Source organism: Carettochelys insculpta, chromosome 27 (genome assembly GCF_033958435.1).
Source record: "Carettochelys insculpta isolate YL-2023 chromosome 27, ASM3395843v1, whole genome shotgun sequence".
NCBI lineage: Eukaryota > Metazoa > Chordata > Testudines > Carettochelyidae > Carettochelys > Carettochelys insculpta.
The window spans coordinates 9,065,778-9,083,906 of record NC_134163.1 but is presented as its reverse complement, the minus strand read 5'-3'; the positions used below and the strand labels follow the sequence as shown (position 1 = coordinate 9,083,906).

The following is an 18,129-nucleotide window of genomic DNA, read 5'->3' as shown; positions in this document are numbered from 1 at the left end:
GGAAGTTAACTTTGAAGTAAAGGAAAATGTGTGTAGACTCTCTGCTGGCTACTTCAAAGTTAGTTGCTAGTGTAGCTGCACCCTCTGACAATCAGTGGGGCAGCTGCCCAAGTGCCCAGCTCACACGTAACACTGCCTAAGTCCATTTCCTGGAAGCTTGGATGAGTCTGAAAATTGTGACCATTTCTACACAGCCAGTGTGTTTCTTTTACTAGGCCACAAACTCAGCTTGAACTGCATAAAGACCCTTCCAACTGTGCCCCCCAGTTCCCAGCCACGGCAGTGCTCAGCTGTACCGGTATGCAACACTGACTCTGCCCCTGGGCCTCTCCTGGACCAGCCCCCACCACTACCCACCTCCCATTCAACACAATAGGCTGCAGCCAGCAACAGACAGGCGGCTGCATGCCACAGCCAGAGCACAGGTTGCGGTGGGCCAGGGTGCTTGGGCAGATCAGAGAGCAGAACAGGCGCGTGTGGAAAGCTCAGAGCCAAACATTGCTCCTATTTAGAGCAAGGTGACCCCACTGAGTTAGCGACGCTGGTATGAGAGGTATTAAGCGATGCAAGGTGACCTATCACTCCAGGGTTCACCCACTGTGCCCCTCGCCCCCCATTGTATAGCGTCCCTACCCCCACCCCCTCTTGCCCTTTCTTCCTCTCCTCTTCTGTGTCAATACCCCCTTCCCTCCAAAACCCCCTCAGAAGCCCCTCCCAAGCCCCGCTCGTCCACCACAGGAAACCCCCATAAGCCAGGCAAGGAGTCATACCCCAGCCCCAGCCCCAGCCCCAGCCCCAGCCTGCAAACGCTCCGCGCCACACGTGCGCCACCCCACGCCAGCTGCGAGCCCGCAACATTCCATTCCTCAGCGTTCCACCCTTCCTGATTGGCCTGGGCGGAGACCTCCCCTTCACTGATTGGCTCCAGCTCCCTGCCATGTAACCCTCAAGTCCCCCCCCCCACCCCGCCCCCCTACCCCTTTTATATCCGCTGAGCCCACACGGGGGGGTGCCGCGCAGGGACGGGAGCAGAGCGCAGGGGAGGTGGAGCCGCGCGTGAGTAGGGTCCCCCGTGGCCCGCGAGGCGGGGCGGGCAGCGGTTCGGAAGTGCTGGGGGCTTGGCTGCAAACTTGCAGAGAGGCGGCGCCTGCTGGGGTGGGCGGATCGGGCCCTGCTGCCCCGAAGGCCTGGCTGGGGGTCCCCCGGGGTCGGTCGCGCCGCCTCGCCCCTGTGCCAGCACTTCTGTTGCGGGGGCTTTGCGTGCAGTGGCTCGCGTGTGTGAGGAGCGTCTGCTGCAATCGCTAGGGACTGAGCTCTGTAGTTGGGGGGGCGGCTATGGGGGGGTGTGCCCCATAGCCCCCCCCCCCCGGGAGATCCACCGACTCTCTCCCCTCCATGTTGGTCGCCGCCCTGCTCGCAGCAGCTTCTCTTTCGGCCCCTGGCTTTGGGGGGGGCACAAAGAAACGGCTCAAAAGCGGAGCCGGCTGCCGCCCTGTTGAGATGGGCGCCGGGAAGGGGTGTCGGTGGTCGTGGCCGAGCCGTGCGCCGCCTCTCGGAAGGCTCCGCCCGAGTCCCACCCGCCTGCAGAGTTACCCAAAACTTGGGCGCTTTTCGACTTGTCGCTGCCAATGAGCCCGCTGGGCTGCGAGGCTGAGCAGGCGGTGGGGGTAAGGCTGCGTTGCGGGCGTGCAGCTACTTTCCTTTTCTGCAACCATCCCCCGAAAAACGCAGCTTCGCTTCCTCGGCGCCTGACCCGGCCTCGGCCCTGCGCACTTTCTGCTCCCACCCCCGCCCTGGCGTTCCGGCCGCTGCTGAATGAGTTTCGTTTTGATTCCCTTGATCCAAGCGCGTGATTGCAGCCTTGCCAGGGGCTGGTCAGCCCCGAGTTTCTGTTGCTCCACAGGAGTTGGTGACGACCTTTGCAGCAGAGGGGTTGGGAGAGCTGCAGAGCTTTAATTCCAGCCTTCAGCAGCTCCCTGGACCGGCTGGGACGACTTAGGGACCGAGCCAAAACTTTGTGGATTGTTTAGCTGTGGGGGGGAGGTGGAGAGTCCGGCCTGCTCCTGGGGTGCCCCTCCCCCTGCTGACCTTGCACTTTCTGGGCCCTGCACAACCCCAAGGGGAGACTAACACACCCCACCTGGTGAATCAAGGGAAACTGACCAGACTAGACACTGTCAAAGGCACAAAAGAACCAGAAATCCCAAGCCTCTGTTTCTTGCAGCCCTGCTTGGCCTACCCATTAGGGCTAGATTTCCCACAAGAGTGCCACACTAGAAACTTTCAGGGACAGGAACATTCAAACGCATCAATAGGTGAATTAAGGTAGCTCTGTATCTTAAGGGACTGTATCCCTTTAACCAATCTAAAGATGCACAGGTCTGCTAGAGCTGATCCTGTGCTGGGTCCCAGTGGGTCATTGAGACAGCATCAGAGAAGGTGCCAAGTTAGTCTGTAACTTCAAAAACAAGTCCTGTGGCACCTTAGGCTCCAAAATGTGTTAGCCTATAAGGTTGCATGGGCAAAGACCTGCTTCGTCTGATGGAGTGGGTCTTTGCCCAGAACAGCTTATGCTCCAAAATATCTGTTAGTTAAAAGTGCCACAAGACTTCTTGTTGCTGAGACAGCAGGTAGCTGTGTGACCTCTAGAAAAGAGGAAAGTGTGACATAGATATGACCAGCTTCAGAGGCCACAGAGATCAGTGTGGATGGGTTGGAGGCCTGAACCCAGCAACAGCTGTGAGTTCTGTCCCAGTGCATCTGAATAGGGCATGTCTGGCTGAGACAACCATAAATCAAAGCCCAGCCACTTACGTTGTGATGGGGTTGGAAACCCAACTCTGTTCTCAAACAGTGGGGGCTATGATGCAGGACTAAGTGCCACTGAATGGGGAGGTCACAACCTGGAGGTTTCCCATGCTGGTAAAAATGGGATGTGACTCTTCATTGGCTGAGCAGCTGTCATGAACAGCCATCACAAATGGCTGAATGGCACGTAAGTGCTGCTGTGAGTGGAGGGGGTATCTCCCTGGGCTGGTGCACCTCCTCAGGCCAGCAGAGCACTAAGCACAAACTTCTTGCTGGTCACCTCTGTGTACAATGTAGACTGGTGTTGGCTTGGCTGTGACTCAGCTGCATTGTCCCTTGCCTGGTTAAACCAGCAGACTCCTGAGTGAGTCAGTAAGGAGAATAGTGCTGAAGCAGAACTGCCTTCTACTGGCTGAGGGCTTAGGTGCCCATGTTGCCTCTGCAGGCATTGGTGGAGGGTTTCCTAGACTGGCTGCAGAGGCACAGGGAACAACTTGCAGCGGAAGGGATAGCTCAGTGGTTTGAGCATTGGCCTGTTGAGACCAGGTTGGTGAGCTCAAGCCTTGAGGAGGCCCTTTAGGGATTGGGGCAAATGTCAGGGGTGATGCTTGGCCCTACCAAGAGAGCAGGGGACTAGGCTAGATGACCTCCTGAGGTCCCTTCCTGTTCTAAGATGTGTATCTCCAGTTTTTTTTAGTGAAGACAAACGCACCCAAAGCCACAATCTCCCTCCCACTTCTTTTTGCTAGTTCCAAAAAGCTGCTTCCCAGCTGCTGGTTTCCTTCCCCCAGTCTGGATGCTCAGACCAAGAGCCTGTGTACACCATTGATGGGGAATCTCTTCCAACAGTCACCACGTATGGGGTTCTCATGGCAAGGCCTGTTACTGCTGTAGATGTTCTTAAGCTTGTCACAGGAGTTGCTTGCAGTGCTGCTCCCAAGCCATGTTTGTTCCAGCCCTGCCTGGGATTAAAGCCAGAACATGCTGGGCCCAAAACTCAGGGGATGGCAATGGGTCAGTCTCCCTAGCATTGTGTGGAACGTGCAAATGAAACCCCTGCATCTAGGACATAGCAGGTACTCGCCAGGAAAGCCTGGGCAACGTATACAGGCACTGGTGTACAGCTGTGGGAGAGTAGGCTAAAATGACTGCTTAGGGGGAAGCTACTGTCAGTGCTGAGCTGGGCTCACAAGCATATTGGCTATTAAGCTCTGCAGATGAGGCCCACAGACTGCAGAAGACAAAGGTTCATGAGCCTTTTGGTGTTGCACAGCTAACTGTGGCAATGTGTTATCTTCCAGTTGTCTGGTTTCATCATGTCTGGTAATGAAAATGCTGCAGACCTTGCTTCCCAGGGAGAGATGCCAGAGCAGCCACAGCAGGTAGGTATACCCAGCTGCCTGCAGAGTATTTCCGGGTGCTTGTGGGACTTCATGGACTTCTGCCAGGCCAGCAGTGGTTTTGGTGACATTGCGGGGGGGGGGGCAGATGTTGCTATAACTGCTATGTCCAAAACTAAACAGAAGCACAGAGGTTGTGCCAGACAGACCCAGACCTTACTAATCGAGGTACCTGGCTGTCTTGCAGCCATCAAGCAGCCTAGAGATGCTGGCTGTGGTGGGCAAGGCTGGATTGTGTGCCCTTTGAATTGCTTTAATTGGCATTAATTTGAAGCAATGTGTGGATGCATGCTCCAACTTGTCTCAGTCAAGACTGCAAAGCAAAACTTAACCTTGGTTGCTTTGCTCCAAGAAGCCTGATCATCAGATGCTCACAGGAGGCGAGAGAGCTTGGAAGCTTTCAGGGAAGGTGCTTAGCTGCCTTACACTAGGGCTGGGGAAGTCATTGGTGTGTAGCGTACAGCGGATCCATAAGGCTAGTCCGGCTCCTAATGCTGCTAGTTCTGGCTGCCCTTAGTTATAAGGATTCAGCATCTGGGAAGTCATGGGGCCAGCCCCTACTCCATGGGGCTGTTGCTTGCTGCTCTTAATTCTTATGTTGCTCTTCCCTTAGAATGTAGTGGCCAGGGTGGCCAGCTTGCCCTTGGTCAGCTCAACCTATGACATGGTCTCCACGGCCTACGCCTCCACCAAAGACAATCACCCGTACATCAAATCCGTCTGTGACGTGGCAGAGAAAGGTGTGAAGACCATCACTGCCGCAGCTGTTGGTGGTGCCCAGCCAATCCTGACCAAACTTGAGCCACAGAGTGAGTGTGAGAGGGTGGCATGGGGCAGGTTGGACCATGGAACCCCAGGAGGCCAGAGTGGTGTGCTCCTGTGTTGGAGACTCATGCTGGTTCCTTTCCCTGGGGGTCGAGCATGTGCAGGGGTCTGCTCACGGAGGGAGTGGTGGGAGATAATGGCCATCCTGGGTCAGCAAAGGCCCATCCAGCCCAGTGGCCAGTGCCAGGTGCCCTGGGGGTGGGGGCAACAACACCAAAGACAATGATCAAGCAATCTGTCTCCTGCCATCCATCTCCCAGGGACACCATTCCCACCCTTAGGTCCATAGAAGGCTATTACCCAACTTCCATGAATTTATCTACATCTTCTTTGAACTCTTATGGTCCCTGGCCTTCAGTCTCCTCTGGCAAGGAGTTCCACAGGATTAACTTGTAACCCTTCAGTGGAAGTGACAGGGTGGAGAAGTCCCTTCTAGACTAGTGAGGTACCAGACCTACCTTGGGCCTGTCTTGTAAAGGGACCTCCTGGCTACAAAGACTCTCTCTTCTGCCACAGAATTCATGCAACACCTCTGCAATCTTGACCCTAGAGAAGCCATATTTGAAAGCACTGAATTATAATTCTCTGGGTCAGTGTTTCTGAACCAGGAGTACATGTACTCCCAGTAGCCCTTTATGTAGCCTGCTGTACCCTGGGGGGTGGGGGGCGCACACAGGGCTTCATATACTCATACTACAATCTAAACCATCAGGAAAAACAAGTCATCGTACTTACACTTCAGTGTCTGGCATATGAAGCATTCAGACAATTTCTTCACTTGAGAAGATGGTAGACAGGCAGCAAGTTATCAGTAGCCTTGTGATACTTTTTGCAGGTTTAAGTAGATTAAGTGGAGTGTAACGTCGTGGTGTGCAAAACCAGTCTGACTCCTGAACAGGGTCCAGTGACTTGGAAAGCTTGAAGTTGTTTCAAGCCCTCTGATTACCTTTTGGACCACACTTCTGAATGGGGATACACCAGAAGTCTGGGGGTATCATTTTTAAGGGGGTACTCCATAACAAAAGGGTGAGACACTGCTCTAGGCTGTAGCTGCCGTCCATAACACATGGACGGTGCTGCTGTTGAGAACCCTGGTATACACTGATGCCCATTGCCAAGGATAATAGGAGTTACAAACAGCCTTATTGCAACCCACCCATGCCAGTTATTGGCGGGGGGGGGGGGGGGGGGGGCAGAACAGGATGGCAAAGGTGGCCCAGACCAAACTGGCCAGTGTGGCAACCAGAAACAAGGGAAGCTTTTTCAGTAGCCCCTGAAGCCAAGGTGAAAGCTCCTCGTGCTGTGGGCTCAGTGGGTGGGGGGCATGCAGGAGCAGGCTGAGGGTGGGGGTCTGGGCGGGATAGGGTGCAGGAGCAGACTGGCAGGAGGTGCTTACCACTGCTGTCCCTTGCTCTAGCTGGGGGAAGGTAGTGGGGAGGCTCTTCTGCTGCTGCTGCTCCAGCCAGTCAGGGCTGGGGGTGGTGGGGAGCTTCTCTCCAAGCAGTGCTATGCCAGGGGCAGGGAGTGGAGGCAACCACAGCAAAGCCACAAGTGGCAGGGGCGGGGCTGCTTCCTGACCCTGCTGGGCAGAATCAGGCTCTGGCTTGCCTGAATCTGGCCTGTGATGCTCCAGTTCTACAGCCTCCACCCACAGTGGGCAGGATGCTGGGGAGGGGAGCTCTGAGCCCTGGGGTCTGGATCCACAGTCAGTCTGGGTGTGGGCTGGGGGCTCCCTAGTCCTGGGGTAAAACCTCCCCAAAGCCCTTGATGATCACAGTGGTGCTTAACCCCCCACCCTGCACCTGATCTAGAGTAGCTCTGGCTGCCTGTGCAAGGGCCCCTTAGCCCAGGGCTCACACAGCACACTGGTATTGGTGCCAGCTCCGTGCACTGAACTGGCTGGGTGTGGGAGCTCAGGAAAAGGAAGCCTTTGCTCTTCTGCCCCCAGGAGAGCTGTGCTGACTGAGGCAGGGGAGCTCAGTGAGATGGAACAGGCCTCTGGGAGTTGCTCCTGGCTCTGTTCATTCCCCGCTTGGCTTGACGTGCTGTGTGCTGGAGCATGTGACAACTCTTGCCTAACTTCCTGGGTGCCACGTGGCTCAGTGCCTGGGGAGGGCTTGACTTCCTGCAGGGGCCATCTAATAAGCCTGCTGCTCTTCTGGCTGCAGAGCACAGGGCTGGACTGATCGGGCTGCCCCCGGATGCTGCTCTGTCGGTTTCTGGTTCCCACTGTGGCCACTCCAGCTATGCTAGTGTGCTGGGACTCCAGCCACCTCAAGGCTGGGCAGCCCTGAGCAGCCTCTGTCGCTAACTAGCTTCTCGGCTAATCTCTCCCAAAGCAGCAGGAGTCGCTTGGTGATGGTGTGGCCATGGGGTGCTGCTCCCTCGTGTCCCAGCTCCAACAGCAGCTGCTACCAACCCAGGCAGTGCACCAGTGTCCCTTCCCTACCAGGTAGCTGCTGCTGGGCTCTACCCCTGCCCTCCTCCAGCAAGTACCCTTGGGAGCTCCTGTGGAATTCTGCCTTCACCTGCCCTAGCCAGCCCTCCCTCAAGCCTGGCAGTGCCTCTTGCACCCTGACTCAGTTAGCAAACACTCTGCCTCTCCTCCAGGCAATGGAGGGTAAGGCAACAACATTCTTTGTCTCTCTAGTTGCGACAGTGAATGAGTATGCCTGCAAGGGGCTGGATAAACTGGAGGCGAAGCTGCCGATTCTTCAGCAGCCATCCGAAAAGGTGAGCCCCTCTGCTTAGAGACTGGGGAAGGAGTGATGTCAAACGGGTCTTCACGCCACAGCATCCCTGCTGGGGATAAGGGCAACAAATCATTAAGGGGCTGGAGCACATGACCTATGAGGAGTGGCAGTGAGATTTGAGCTATTTGGTTTCAGAAGAGAGGACTGAGGGTGATTTTTAGTGCAGCCTTCCCCTTCCTGAAGGGGGGCCTCTAAAGAGGACAGAGGCTGGTCTGTGACAGATGGCAGAACTAAGGAGCAATGGTTTGAAGCTCCAGAAGGTGAGGGAGTCAGCTGGATATTAGGAAAAGCAGCTTCCCCAGGAGGGTGGTGAAGCACTAGAATGTGTTGCCTACAGAGGTGGTGGTCTCCATCCCTAGAGACTTTGAGGTCCTGGCTGGGGTGACTTAGTTGGGGTTGGCCCTGCTTGAAGCAGGGGGCTGGACTAGATTTCCAGGCCTAGGACTAAGAGCACAAGGAAGGGAAAGACTAGATTCATCCTGGCTCTAGGCTTCCTCGCTGTCAGAGCTGCCTCCTCACTCTGCCCCACCCAGTGTGGGAAGCTGGAGGAGGGAGGGGCTGCAGAAAGCTTAAATACCCTGCCTCTTTGGGGAGCTCTGTAAAGCAGAGCCTAAGGTCCCAGACTCACTGACTCTGGAGGAGAATTGTCTCCACCACAAAGTGGAAAAAGCTCCCCCTTAAAACTCAGGAGGAGACACCCCACAGATCCAAGTGTCCCCCAAACTGCACCCTTTCCATAGAGCTAGAAAACAAAGCTGTAATCTGATAGCTGACCCTTTGGTCTAAGCATGAACACAGATGCTCTTCTAGGACACAAGAATGAATTTAATTCAATGATTTCAATTGCAAAACAAAATATGGAAAATACCAAGAAAGTAACTAAGCATCCTTGGTCATTGGATATAATGAAACAACTCAAAACATTCTGGCTGGAGCAGAGTTACTTTGCTGGGATTCAGCTTTGTGTTAGAGTACAGGGGAGGGGGGAAATAATAAATCAATCAGCCTAGAAAGTCCCACCCCAAATTCAGAATAAAATAACCTGACTGCCTCTAACTAAACCATGTCCTATTGTTTACATAGCTGTGCACTGATTGAGACAGCCAAGGTTTTTGCTGGATTTATTCTCTGTGTGTGTGTGTCTGCTTCAGCCTGGCACAAAGACACACACACCCTCTCTCTCAGCAGGCCACTCTTCAATTCAAAAATGCCCCTTCCACCCCATTGGCTCACCTGGCTGCTTGCCACAGAGACCCCTCTGCTGTAGTGTTGCCCAGTTATTTGGCCGCAGAACCCCACTCCCAGGCTCCACCCGCCCTTGACCCCCAAACCTGCTCCATCTGCAGACTTAAACCTCAGATCCCCAGAACTAACCCACTTCAGCCAACAAGCTTGTCCAGCTGTGCCTGCTGCCTCCCCCACTCCTCAGCAGGGCTGCACAGCTCCAACAGGAGCAGACTCATCTGCCCCTCCCCAGCTCTTCTGCTCACTTCCCCACCTGCTGGGGCGGGGGGGGCAGCTCCCTGCCCTGCTGCTACTGAAATAATGGAACTCTGTAACTGGCTTAACAGGTGGGTCCCTCCTGCCAGCTGTTAATGGAACACAATGTAATTGGCAGAGCAGGGAGCTAGAGGAGGAGTCAGCAGCTGCAGTGTCTGGAGCCTCAGGTTGCCAGTGCCTGACCCAGGAGCCCTTAAGCTGCTCCCCAGAACATCAGTGGGGACCCCCTGCTCCAAGGGCTTCACCCTTGCAGACCATCGTCTGACGCTTGCCCAGGCCAGCTGGGAGCAGAGACTTTGCTAGGTGGTGGGGGGCCAGGCAGAATGCCTCCCCTTCTCTCCCCCACCAGGATCTGGAGCAGAGGGCTTCCTGCTCCATGTACCTGCTTAAAGCAGCCTGGGAACTACTGTGAAGCACCTTGGTACTCTAGTCCCTGGGCCAGGTCCTGCAGCTTGGCAGGCTGGGTCTAGGCCCTATCTTGCCCACCCCTGCCCCAGGGGAAAGGTAGAGATGAGAGCGTCCTTCTATGGAGGAGCCAACCACTAGGCTCTCTAGAAGAATACAAGTTCAGGTTCCTGGGTGACTGGTGCCTATTTATACAAGGAAAGCAAAGTAGTCCAAAGATTAAGACAGCAAAATTTGCATTGCTTAAAGCTAACTCCTCTTCTGGCCACTGAACGCTTCCTTCAATCCTAGGTTGTGGCGGACACCAAGGAGCTGGTGTCTTCCACAGTGACCGGTGCTAGAGATGCAGTCTCCAACACAGTCAATGGAGCAAAGGAAGCTGTGACTGGGGTGGTGGACATGGCCAAAGGTGCTGTCCAGGGGAGTGTGGAGATGACCAGATCAGTGGTGACCAGCAGTATGAACACAGTCATGGGCTCAAGAGTGGGCCAGATGGTGGTGACTGGAGTGGATGCCGTGCTGGGGAAATCTGAAGAGCTGGTGGATCATTATCTTCCCATGACGGATCAGGAGCTGGGTTAGTGCATGTGGACTAGAACTGGCTGACTCCTCAGACCAAGTGTTTGACCATAAATGCTGTTTTGGTCTGGCTATGAATGTGAACTTGAGTAACTCGGACCATTCACCAAATGGATAGAGGGTACATCTATCCTTCTGCCCCCTCCTCCTGGGAGGAGGGGGGTGGGTAGAGCACTTGATTTGTGGGGAATCCCAGGTTCAGATCCCAATTGCCCTGAGCTTGCTAAAGTCTTGGGGTTGGCTTGCTCCTCAGAGAGGCTTCAGGTCAGAACCGCTAGGAACCCAGCAGCTCAAAGGATCAGAAACAGCCCAGCTAACTCCATACTTGCCCAGTTGCCACATGTATTCTGCTTTGAGGAGTAGGTGGCCTCAATGATTAGACTGGTGCTGTGGTTATAGCTGTTGGCTCTGTGGTCCCTTCTTCTCAACCCCTGCTTTTTCTCCTTAGGCAGTGACTGGGCCTCTCTTCCATCTCCTGACTTGGCTTAGCTCCTGGCCACTAGCCCAGGGTGACTTAGCAGGAATGGCCTGGCTTGACCATGAGCAAACCCAAGGTCAGACTGCCTGGCCCTGCCATGCAATGAACATGTTATGTAGAGAGGGATTGTCATGGCTGCATTTGCATACCTGAGAACCTAATACCACTGCCAGGGGTTGCAGAGACCTTAATGCCTCTCCCCACTCCCTGAATCTGCAGGTGCTCCAGTGTGATGCTTGAATAGTAGCACCTCAGCCCAAGCCAGCAAGGGGAAGGGTGGGAGATATGAATGTGTAATGCTTTGAGGCCTGGCTAGGGCCAGGTGACATGCAGGCTGGACCCATGACAGTGACTAGAGTTTGTGCAGGGGGAGGAAACTGACCTGGAGTCAAACAGCTTCCTTTATCCTAACTGCTGGCCGTGCAGACCCTGCATAGGATCAGATATCCAGCTGGGACCTTTCTGGCTCATACATAGCTCAGAGGGTTTACATGTGGGACTTCAGTGCCTGGAGCAGGAGAGAATCTGGTTCCTTGCCCCAGAGCTGGATGTCCTGACACATGAACCAGAGGAATGGAGACCACTTGTCTCCAATCCAAGGCCCATAGATGTCCTCAGTGGCATGTAACCGGGGGGTTGTACTTGAAGGCTGTGAAATGCAGATTTGCCCCAATGGGAATCTCTGCTTTGGAGAGCAGAGCCAAGGCCAGCAGCAAATACGGCATTTTAGTGCAAGGCACCATCAAGTCCTCTAACTATTGTGTGGTGCCCAGAGGCACCAACTGTGCCCAGCTTGGACTGGAGTGACACCTGTCAAGGACCCATTTGGAGAGGACTTTGCATAACTTGGGGCTCAAGCACTCTGTACTTATGGGGAGCTGGTAGGATGGAGGGATTGTGGGAGATGCTGGTGCTCTAGAGAGCCCTCACCTGTGCATGGCATTGAGGTCACAAGCGGCCGCCCACAGGCCTGGAAGCCTCTGTAGCAACTCTAACCTCCCATGTGCCAGGAAAGGTCAATATCAGCCCTTGTTGGCAGCATTGGGTGTCCGTACCACAGAGCTTTTTGAGCCCTGTGACCTGCTGAGTAGCAGCCTGGAGCGTCCCAGTGGTGCAGATGGTGGTGACTGGTAACTGCTCTATGCTGTCGGCTGCTCTAGTATCGAAGAGCCGAAGGCATGTGAGCAATTGCTGTAGCTCCCCAGCTGGCTGGAGCAGGAGAATAGCCGTTGACTTACCACATGGGCCCTGCTGATTGGTCAAACCCCAGGGCAGGCAGCTGTTTCCTGCAAGTTATGTTGACTCTTGGTAAACCTGGTCCCAAGCTGGTGCTGGCCTGTGTCCGGTCCCACCGGCTGCCAGCAGAGCAGATCTTGGGCAGGAATTGCTGTAGCTCCCCAGCAGGCTGGTCTGACTGGTCAGCTCTTGTTCCCCTCAGCTAAACTGGCCACCTCTGTGGAAGGCTTCGAGATGGCGTCCGTGGAGCAGCAAAGGCAGCAGCAGAGTTACTTTGTGCGCTTGGGCTCCCTGTCAACCAAGCTCCGCCATCGGGCCTACCAGCACTCCCTGGGCAAGCTGAGGAGCGCCCGGCAGAACACCCATGAGGCTCTGTCCCAGCTCCACCAAACCATTGAGCTGGTAAGAAGGCTGACTTTCCACCCCCCACACCTGCCACTTCCAGCTTGCTTTGTCTTGGCACTCAGGGTTGGTGCTTCTCCCTGCTCAGACAGGTTCGCAAGCTACAGTTCATGGCTTGTACATACAGGACCAAAGATGGTCCTGTAGCTTTAGCATAGCGCCAATGACTTCCCCAGCTGGAGACCTCTGACAGCTGACCAGAAATAGCTCAACTTCTGGCTCTTTCCTCTCTCCAGATTGAAAACATCAAGCAGGGTGTGGACCAGAAGCTCCACAATGGCCAGGAGAAACTGCACCAGATGTGGCTGGAGTGGAGCAGGAGGCAGTCAGGAGGGAAAGACGACTCTACTGCCACACAGCCGGAGGTAGCCAGCTGTGTGGTGAGGAGATTCCAATGCTGCAGAGTGACCCCTTAGCCTGGGGTGAGTGTCCTGCGTCCAATTGAACAGGTGTGTTTCCCTTGCAGGTGGAATCCCGGACATTGGCCATGTTCCGCAGCACCACCCAACAGCTCCAAGCCACCTGCCTGAGCCTCATGGCCAATGTTCAAGGCCTTCCCACCAACATCCAGGACAAAGTGCAGCAGCTCCGTCACAACGTGGAAGAGCTCCACACATCCTTCTCCGCCGCCCGTTCCTTCCAGGACCTGTCCAACACCATCCTGACCCAGAGCCGGGAGAGGGTGGCCAAGGCCCGCGAGTCTATGGACGAGCTGCTGGACTACGTGGTGCAGAATACTCCACTGCCTTGGCTTGTGGGACCCTTCGCTCCCAGGCTGGTAGAGCAACTGCAGATTCCAGCAGCCGAACAGGGCGGTGGTGGCTGCACAGCCCAGCAAGAAAGGGACAGCGCAGCCCAACAAGCTGCTGGGCTGAAGGAGGATCCTTAGAAGGCTCCATTGCCCTGCAGTTGGCTTGAGAGGACACTGGTGTGGTGAGAGGGTGGAAATGTACACTCCCTGCTCCCTTGCCGTGGTGGATCAGTCTGAAACTGCTTATTGGTCTTCCTTGACTCTGCTCCTCACTCTCCCTTTGCCAATCTCTTGTGCCCCTCTGGGTGGCTCCTTCCACAGGTTTATGCAAGCCCTTGGCAGAAGCAAAGCTGGGGTGGCCAGCTGGGAGGCTGCCAAGTGCCCTTCACTAGGGGCTTGCTCAGACTAGAGCGGGGAGAGGCCACAGACCTTCACAGCACCTGTATTGAACTTGGGGTGCTGTGGAGTCTAGTTGTCCAGGCTCTGGACTGCACAGTGCCCCTTCAGCACCACAAAGTGCAAAGCCTGGATTAGCTGCAGCATTTGCAGTGTAATCGGAAGGGATCACTCGCTTTATTCTTTCTTCTCCCTATTGGAAATGTCCAGGCCTCCAGCTCTCCCAGGCTAATGTGCTTTAAGCTGTCTGCTCCCTGCCGACCTGTAACACTGTCCTAGCCAGTAAGGCGGTAATAACTCTGCTGCAATCGAGGCATAATTAGCTGGCTTATCCCAGTGCTGCTCTTCCAAGAGGCTTGACTCCTAGCTGAAAAATCAATAGGAAATTACCATGGGCAACTTCATCTCGCAAGTGCCGCTAATGGTTTGTATCTGTAGAATAACTTCTTTTCACAATAAAAATTTGTTAGCATTCATACAATGCCCTGGTGTCTAAGCTCTTGTCTCCCCCTTCCTTTACAGTCCCTGTGATTCAGGTTGAAGGCAGAGTTTAAAGACAACTCAGTCTTGGCCGAGTCCAACCTGTGATTTGCTTGAAATGACCCAGTGGGTGACACTAGATGTCTCCTCCCCACCTGGCATGGTGAAATGCTGGGATCAGCTGTTGCTTTCCCAGGCTCCCCAGAAAAGTGGCTGGAGCCTTCTCCTGCAGCTCTAGCTTGGCACAGCATTCCTAGGAGCCATGGCCAAGGACCCCACTGCAAGGCTACGTGGTCCCTTGCCAAAGAGTTGCTGGTTTCCTTGGGGAATCCACTACAAAGAGCAGTCCTGGCCTCTGGCTGGCACCTAAGCTGCTCTAACTCTCCCATGTGCCTCACTTGCTCCCCAAAAGGGGAGACCCATCCCTTCCTTCCCCTCCCCTCCCTATTTGGATAGTGGCCTTCTCCCCATCTCCAGCCCCATCTTGCTGCATTCCAGACTTCTCCACCAACCACTGATGTGCAAGTAACTCTGCCCTGCCATCCATCCCTATTGCTTCATATGCTCCCTCCACCCCCACAGAAGTACCAGCTGGTTGCAGCAAGATGCATGTCCAGCTGCAGCCCAGCAAATTGCAGCCTGACTTTCTAGCCCACTCCTGGGGCTTGCTTGAGCTGCCTTACTGCTGGCTCTGGCCAGCCTCAAATTTGCCCTGGGGTGAATAGCAAAAACAGTGGTCTGGGAATGCCTTTGGTGCAGAGCAGCTGGCCCCCATGCCATGAGCTTCACAGGCTCTGCCTCTTGGAGAATTGGCTGTTTTCTTTGGGGGGGAGGTTGGGGTACAAATGTCCTGGTGGAGTTGCTTGCATGATTTCTAGGGCTGGCAGGGACCTCAGGTCACCTAGTCCAGCCCCTGCTTCAAGCAGGGTCAATGCCCACTAAGTCATCCCAGCCAGGGTCTTGTCAAGCTGGGACCTAGTGCAGGTGCTACTCCTGGGCAGGAATTTCCCCTTCCTAACAGCACAGATAGCTGAAGCCTGTGGGTTTGGCCTGTAGAAGTGCAAGGAGTAGGATGTGGCATCCCTCGTCCAGCCGTTGAGCCATCTACCAAGCTGGTGCAGAAAAAACCCCAGTGACTTGTTGACTCATAGTTGCCCCTCACTGTGTGGGTGACTGGATCAGAGACATAGGTTGCTAGTACTCAGCCTGTAGTCACACTTGAGAACAGAGGTGTTAGGGACAGCCCCTGTAGAACTTCTCGGGCCTGGGTCGCATGGGGATGTTACTGCTTAGCTTGTGCTCAGTCTCAGGCCTAGCCTACGCCAAGGATCAAAGTTGATCCTGACACACAGTTCCAGCCCAGGCATTTACATAGCTAGAGCCAATGTATCGGGATCAACTTTCTTCCCTGGTATAGATCAGGGATCTTCAGGCTTGTGCTGAGGTCCCTGACGCCGTCCATCAGTGTAGAGTACCAAGGTCAACAGCTGAGCCCTGGGAACTTAATTTTTTGCCATGTCTTCACATGTGCCAAAATCAATCCCCACAAAGTAACTAGACACCCCAGGCTCTCCCCCTTGCTAGGAGCTTTCAGGGCTCTCAAACACTGTAGTTGAGCCATGGGAACAGAACAAAGCTGGGGGAGGGGGAGCTTCAATTTTTGCTGCTTTTTGATAGCAACTCCCAGAGTTTCCTGTTTTGGTTCTTTAAGCAGCTGTGTGGGGTTTCTTATCAAACCCAGCTTGTCTGTAGAGCTGGAAGAAACAGGCTTGAATAAATGGCCCTTTGGGTAGGGGGAACAGGTCTGTCTAATCCTTGTCTATACTGCAGCATTTTTCAGAAATCAATTTCAGCATCCTGACTTTGAAAATAAGTTCTTTATGAAAGAGCATTCAGACTGCAAGAGCCCTTCAACTGGGAGGGCTCTCCCTCCAGCCTGATTTTGAAATCAGACCAATGATGGGATGCCTCCCTGGAGGCCAATTAAGCTGCAATGATTCAGCTTGGTACATGGTGTCAATTTCAAAATTCAAAACCAGGCAGTTGGCACAAGTTACTCTTTCAAGTTAGCTCTGTTCTAGAATCACAGGCTTTGCTGTGTGACTGCAAGGGGTGTTTTTTCCAGGAAATAAGGGAGTTTTCCACACTAAAAAAAAACCCAGTGTAAACAAGCCCTCCGTGTCAGAGACCTTGTTTCTCAGCAGGCACCCAAAACTATGGGCCAAGCCTAGCTTTAACCCCATGGAGAGCCAAAGTGAGGTTTTACATGAGCGCAGGCTAATGTTCCCTCTAACTTTAATATCCATGGTGCAGAATAAAATTTGTGCACCAAAGCATGGGTGGATGTGCACCACCAATCAAAACACACACTGCTGCCTCTGGGCACTTGGCTAACCAGCTGGGTGGCGCTCAGCTTACATGAAACACTGGTAGTGGGGGATGTGACTGATGGCTTACAAGACAGCCCAGGACCTGCAGTAAAGGGGATTCCTACAGGCTAACCCAGGCTATGGGAGTCACTGGGAAGGGACAGTCACAGGTCCTGGGCCTGCAGCCACAGGATCCATGCTATGCCCCTAGCTTTGGGACAGCCATTCAGCAAAAGCCTCATCCTCCCAGGTAAGCCATGTGTGTGCCTTTGCTACTGCCCTCACTGAACAGCTGGGGCTCCAGCCTGCCTGCTTCACCCGCTCAGCTGTGTTTAGTGAGGCCAACTGAACCAGAGCATGGCCTGCTCAGGGGACCCTGCGCTTGGCCAAGCATTGCAGTGACTCCCCTTGCATTTGCAGAACAGGCAGGTGGAACACAGCATGGGAAATAGATTCTTTCACCTTCTCTGTGCTGACTTAACCATGGCCTGTTCTAGGCAGGCCCAAGCCCAGCCAAGCTATAGAGAACCCCATGTCCAGGCTCTGTCTGTCCTGCAGACTGACCCCCTTGGACAGACTCCAGCTGCAAGTCCTGGCTCCTACCAGCATCCAGCACTCATCCTCACACTTCCCGGCCCCAGCTGTCCCTAAGCAGAGGGAGGGAAATCTCTTGGTAATTGGATTTACAGGTGTCCTCTCAAATCCCCCCCTGAGATGGGGTCAGCCTTGCTCAATCCTTTTGTAATGAGCCATACAAGCTCAAGCAGTCCAGCAGCACCTTAAAGACTAGCCTGTTTATTAAGCAACCCCCAAAAGCTCATGATTTAATAAATAAATGGGTTAGTCTTTCAGGTGCTGCAGGACTGATTTTTTTGTTTATGAAGCTACAACCTAACGTGAGTGATACAAGATCAGGCAGCCTGGGCCTATTTGTGCCTATGTTCCTTCAGCCTGCCCTGAGAGTAAACAGTCCCTCTCTGCCCCCTGGGTAACAGTGCAGCATATGGGGGAAACTGAGGCACACAAGTGTTACAGAAAATTCTCCTGTCATCCTACGTGCATGAGCCAAAAAGCAGGAGATGTGCTCAGAAGCCTTTCCCTCACCAGCACCAAGGTTAAGTTCATGGCCCTTGTCACAGCTCAGGACAACTGCCCCATATTCCATCTCTGATCTAGCAAGGGTACTCAGTTCTGGGCTTCTGGCTCCCAGCCAACACCACTCAGGTAGAGATCCATCTCTCCAGGCCTGCAGAACACATTTTTCCAGACTTCAGCTTTCCCTGCCTCCACCATGAGGTCCTCAGCAAGCCAGCCAGTGTGAGCTGACCTGTTTCTGATCCTTGCTGTCTCTGCAAAGGTTACCATGAGGGTGGTTACTCACAACCCTTGCTAAGCAAGTACATTTGTTCATATGCTGAAATGAGCCAGAGAAAACATTAAAAATAATCTCCCTGCATGTTACCAAAGATCTCTCCCTGCTACCCATTAAATCCACCCTATCACCCACTCTAAGTCAGCAGGCTGCATGTGACACGCTTTTTAGTCTGTCAGAAGAAGTTATAAAATGTTGCAGAGCCAAACCCTCTCAGATGCTCTCAGAATCTGCCTGCACCAAGTGGCCAAGTGCCAGGGCACAGAGGGTTGCAGAATTCTTGCAAAATGGGGACAAAGAACAGGGAGAAAAGCCAGTCAGAAAACATAGCTAAAATGGGCAATTTTAAACTGTTCCTGTTCTCTCTGTCATTCT

The 18,129-nt window shown here is 54.0% G+C and overlaps 1 protein-coding gene across 3 annotated transcripts; it reads left to right on the top strand.

Moving 5' to 3' along the window:
* Positions 1–986: 986 nt before the first annotated feature.
* On the top strand, positions 987–14,008 carry LOC142002342 (perilipin-3-like). Of its 3 annotated transcripts, none has more exons than XM_074978373.1 (8): positions 987–1,056; positions 4,110–4,190; positions 4,822–5,017; positions 7,684–7,766; positions 9,983–10,268; positions 12,187–12,386; positions 12,623–12,766; positions 12,853–14,008. In XM_074978373.1, the coding sequence occupies exons 2-8, from the start codon at positions 4,125–4,127 to the stop codon at positions 13,273–13,275; spliced, it is 1,398 nt and encodes a 465-aa protein (XP_074834474.1). In that variant the 5' UTR covers positions 987–1,056; positions 4,110–4,124; the 3' UTR covers positions 13,276–14,008. The 3 variants fall into 3 exon arrangements, with proteins under 3 accessions (XP_074834474.1, XP_074834472.1, XP_074834473.1); XM_074978371.1 differs by lacking the exon at positions 987–1,056 and adding an exon at positions 1,368–1,667; XM_074978372.1 differs by lacking the exon at positions 987–1,056 and adding an exon at positions 1,371–1,667 and having other exon boundaries at positions 12,623–12,751.
* The last annotated feature ends 4,121 nt before the right edge of the window (positions 14,009–18,129 follow it).

Coding starts and splice junctions, on each gene's coding strand:
- LOC142002342 (XM_074978371.1), top strand. CDS start 1,629: ATGAGCCCGCTGGGCTGCGAGGCTGAGCAGGCGGTGGGG. Junction 1,668..4,109: donor AGGCTGAGCAGGCGGTGGGG/GTAAGGCTGCGT, acceptor GTTATCTTCCAG/TTGTCTGGTTTCATCATGTC. Junction 10,269..12,186: donor CATGACGGATCAGGAGCTGG/GTTAGTGCATGT, acceptor TGTTCCCCTCAG/CTAAACTGGCCACCTCTGTG.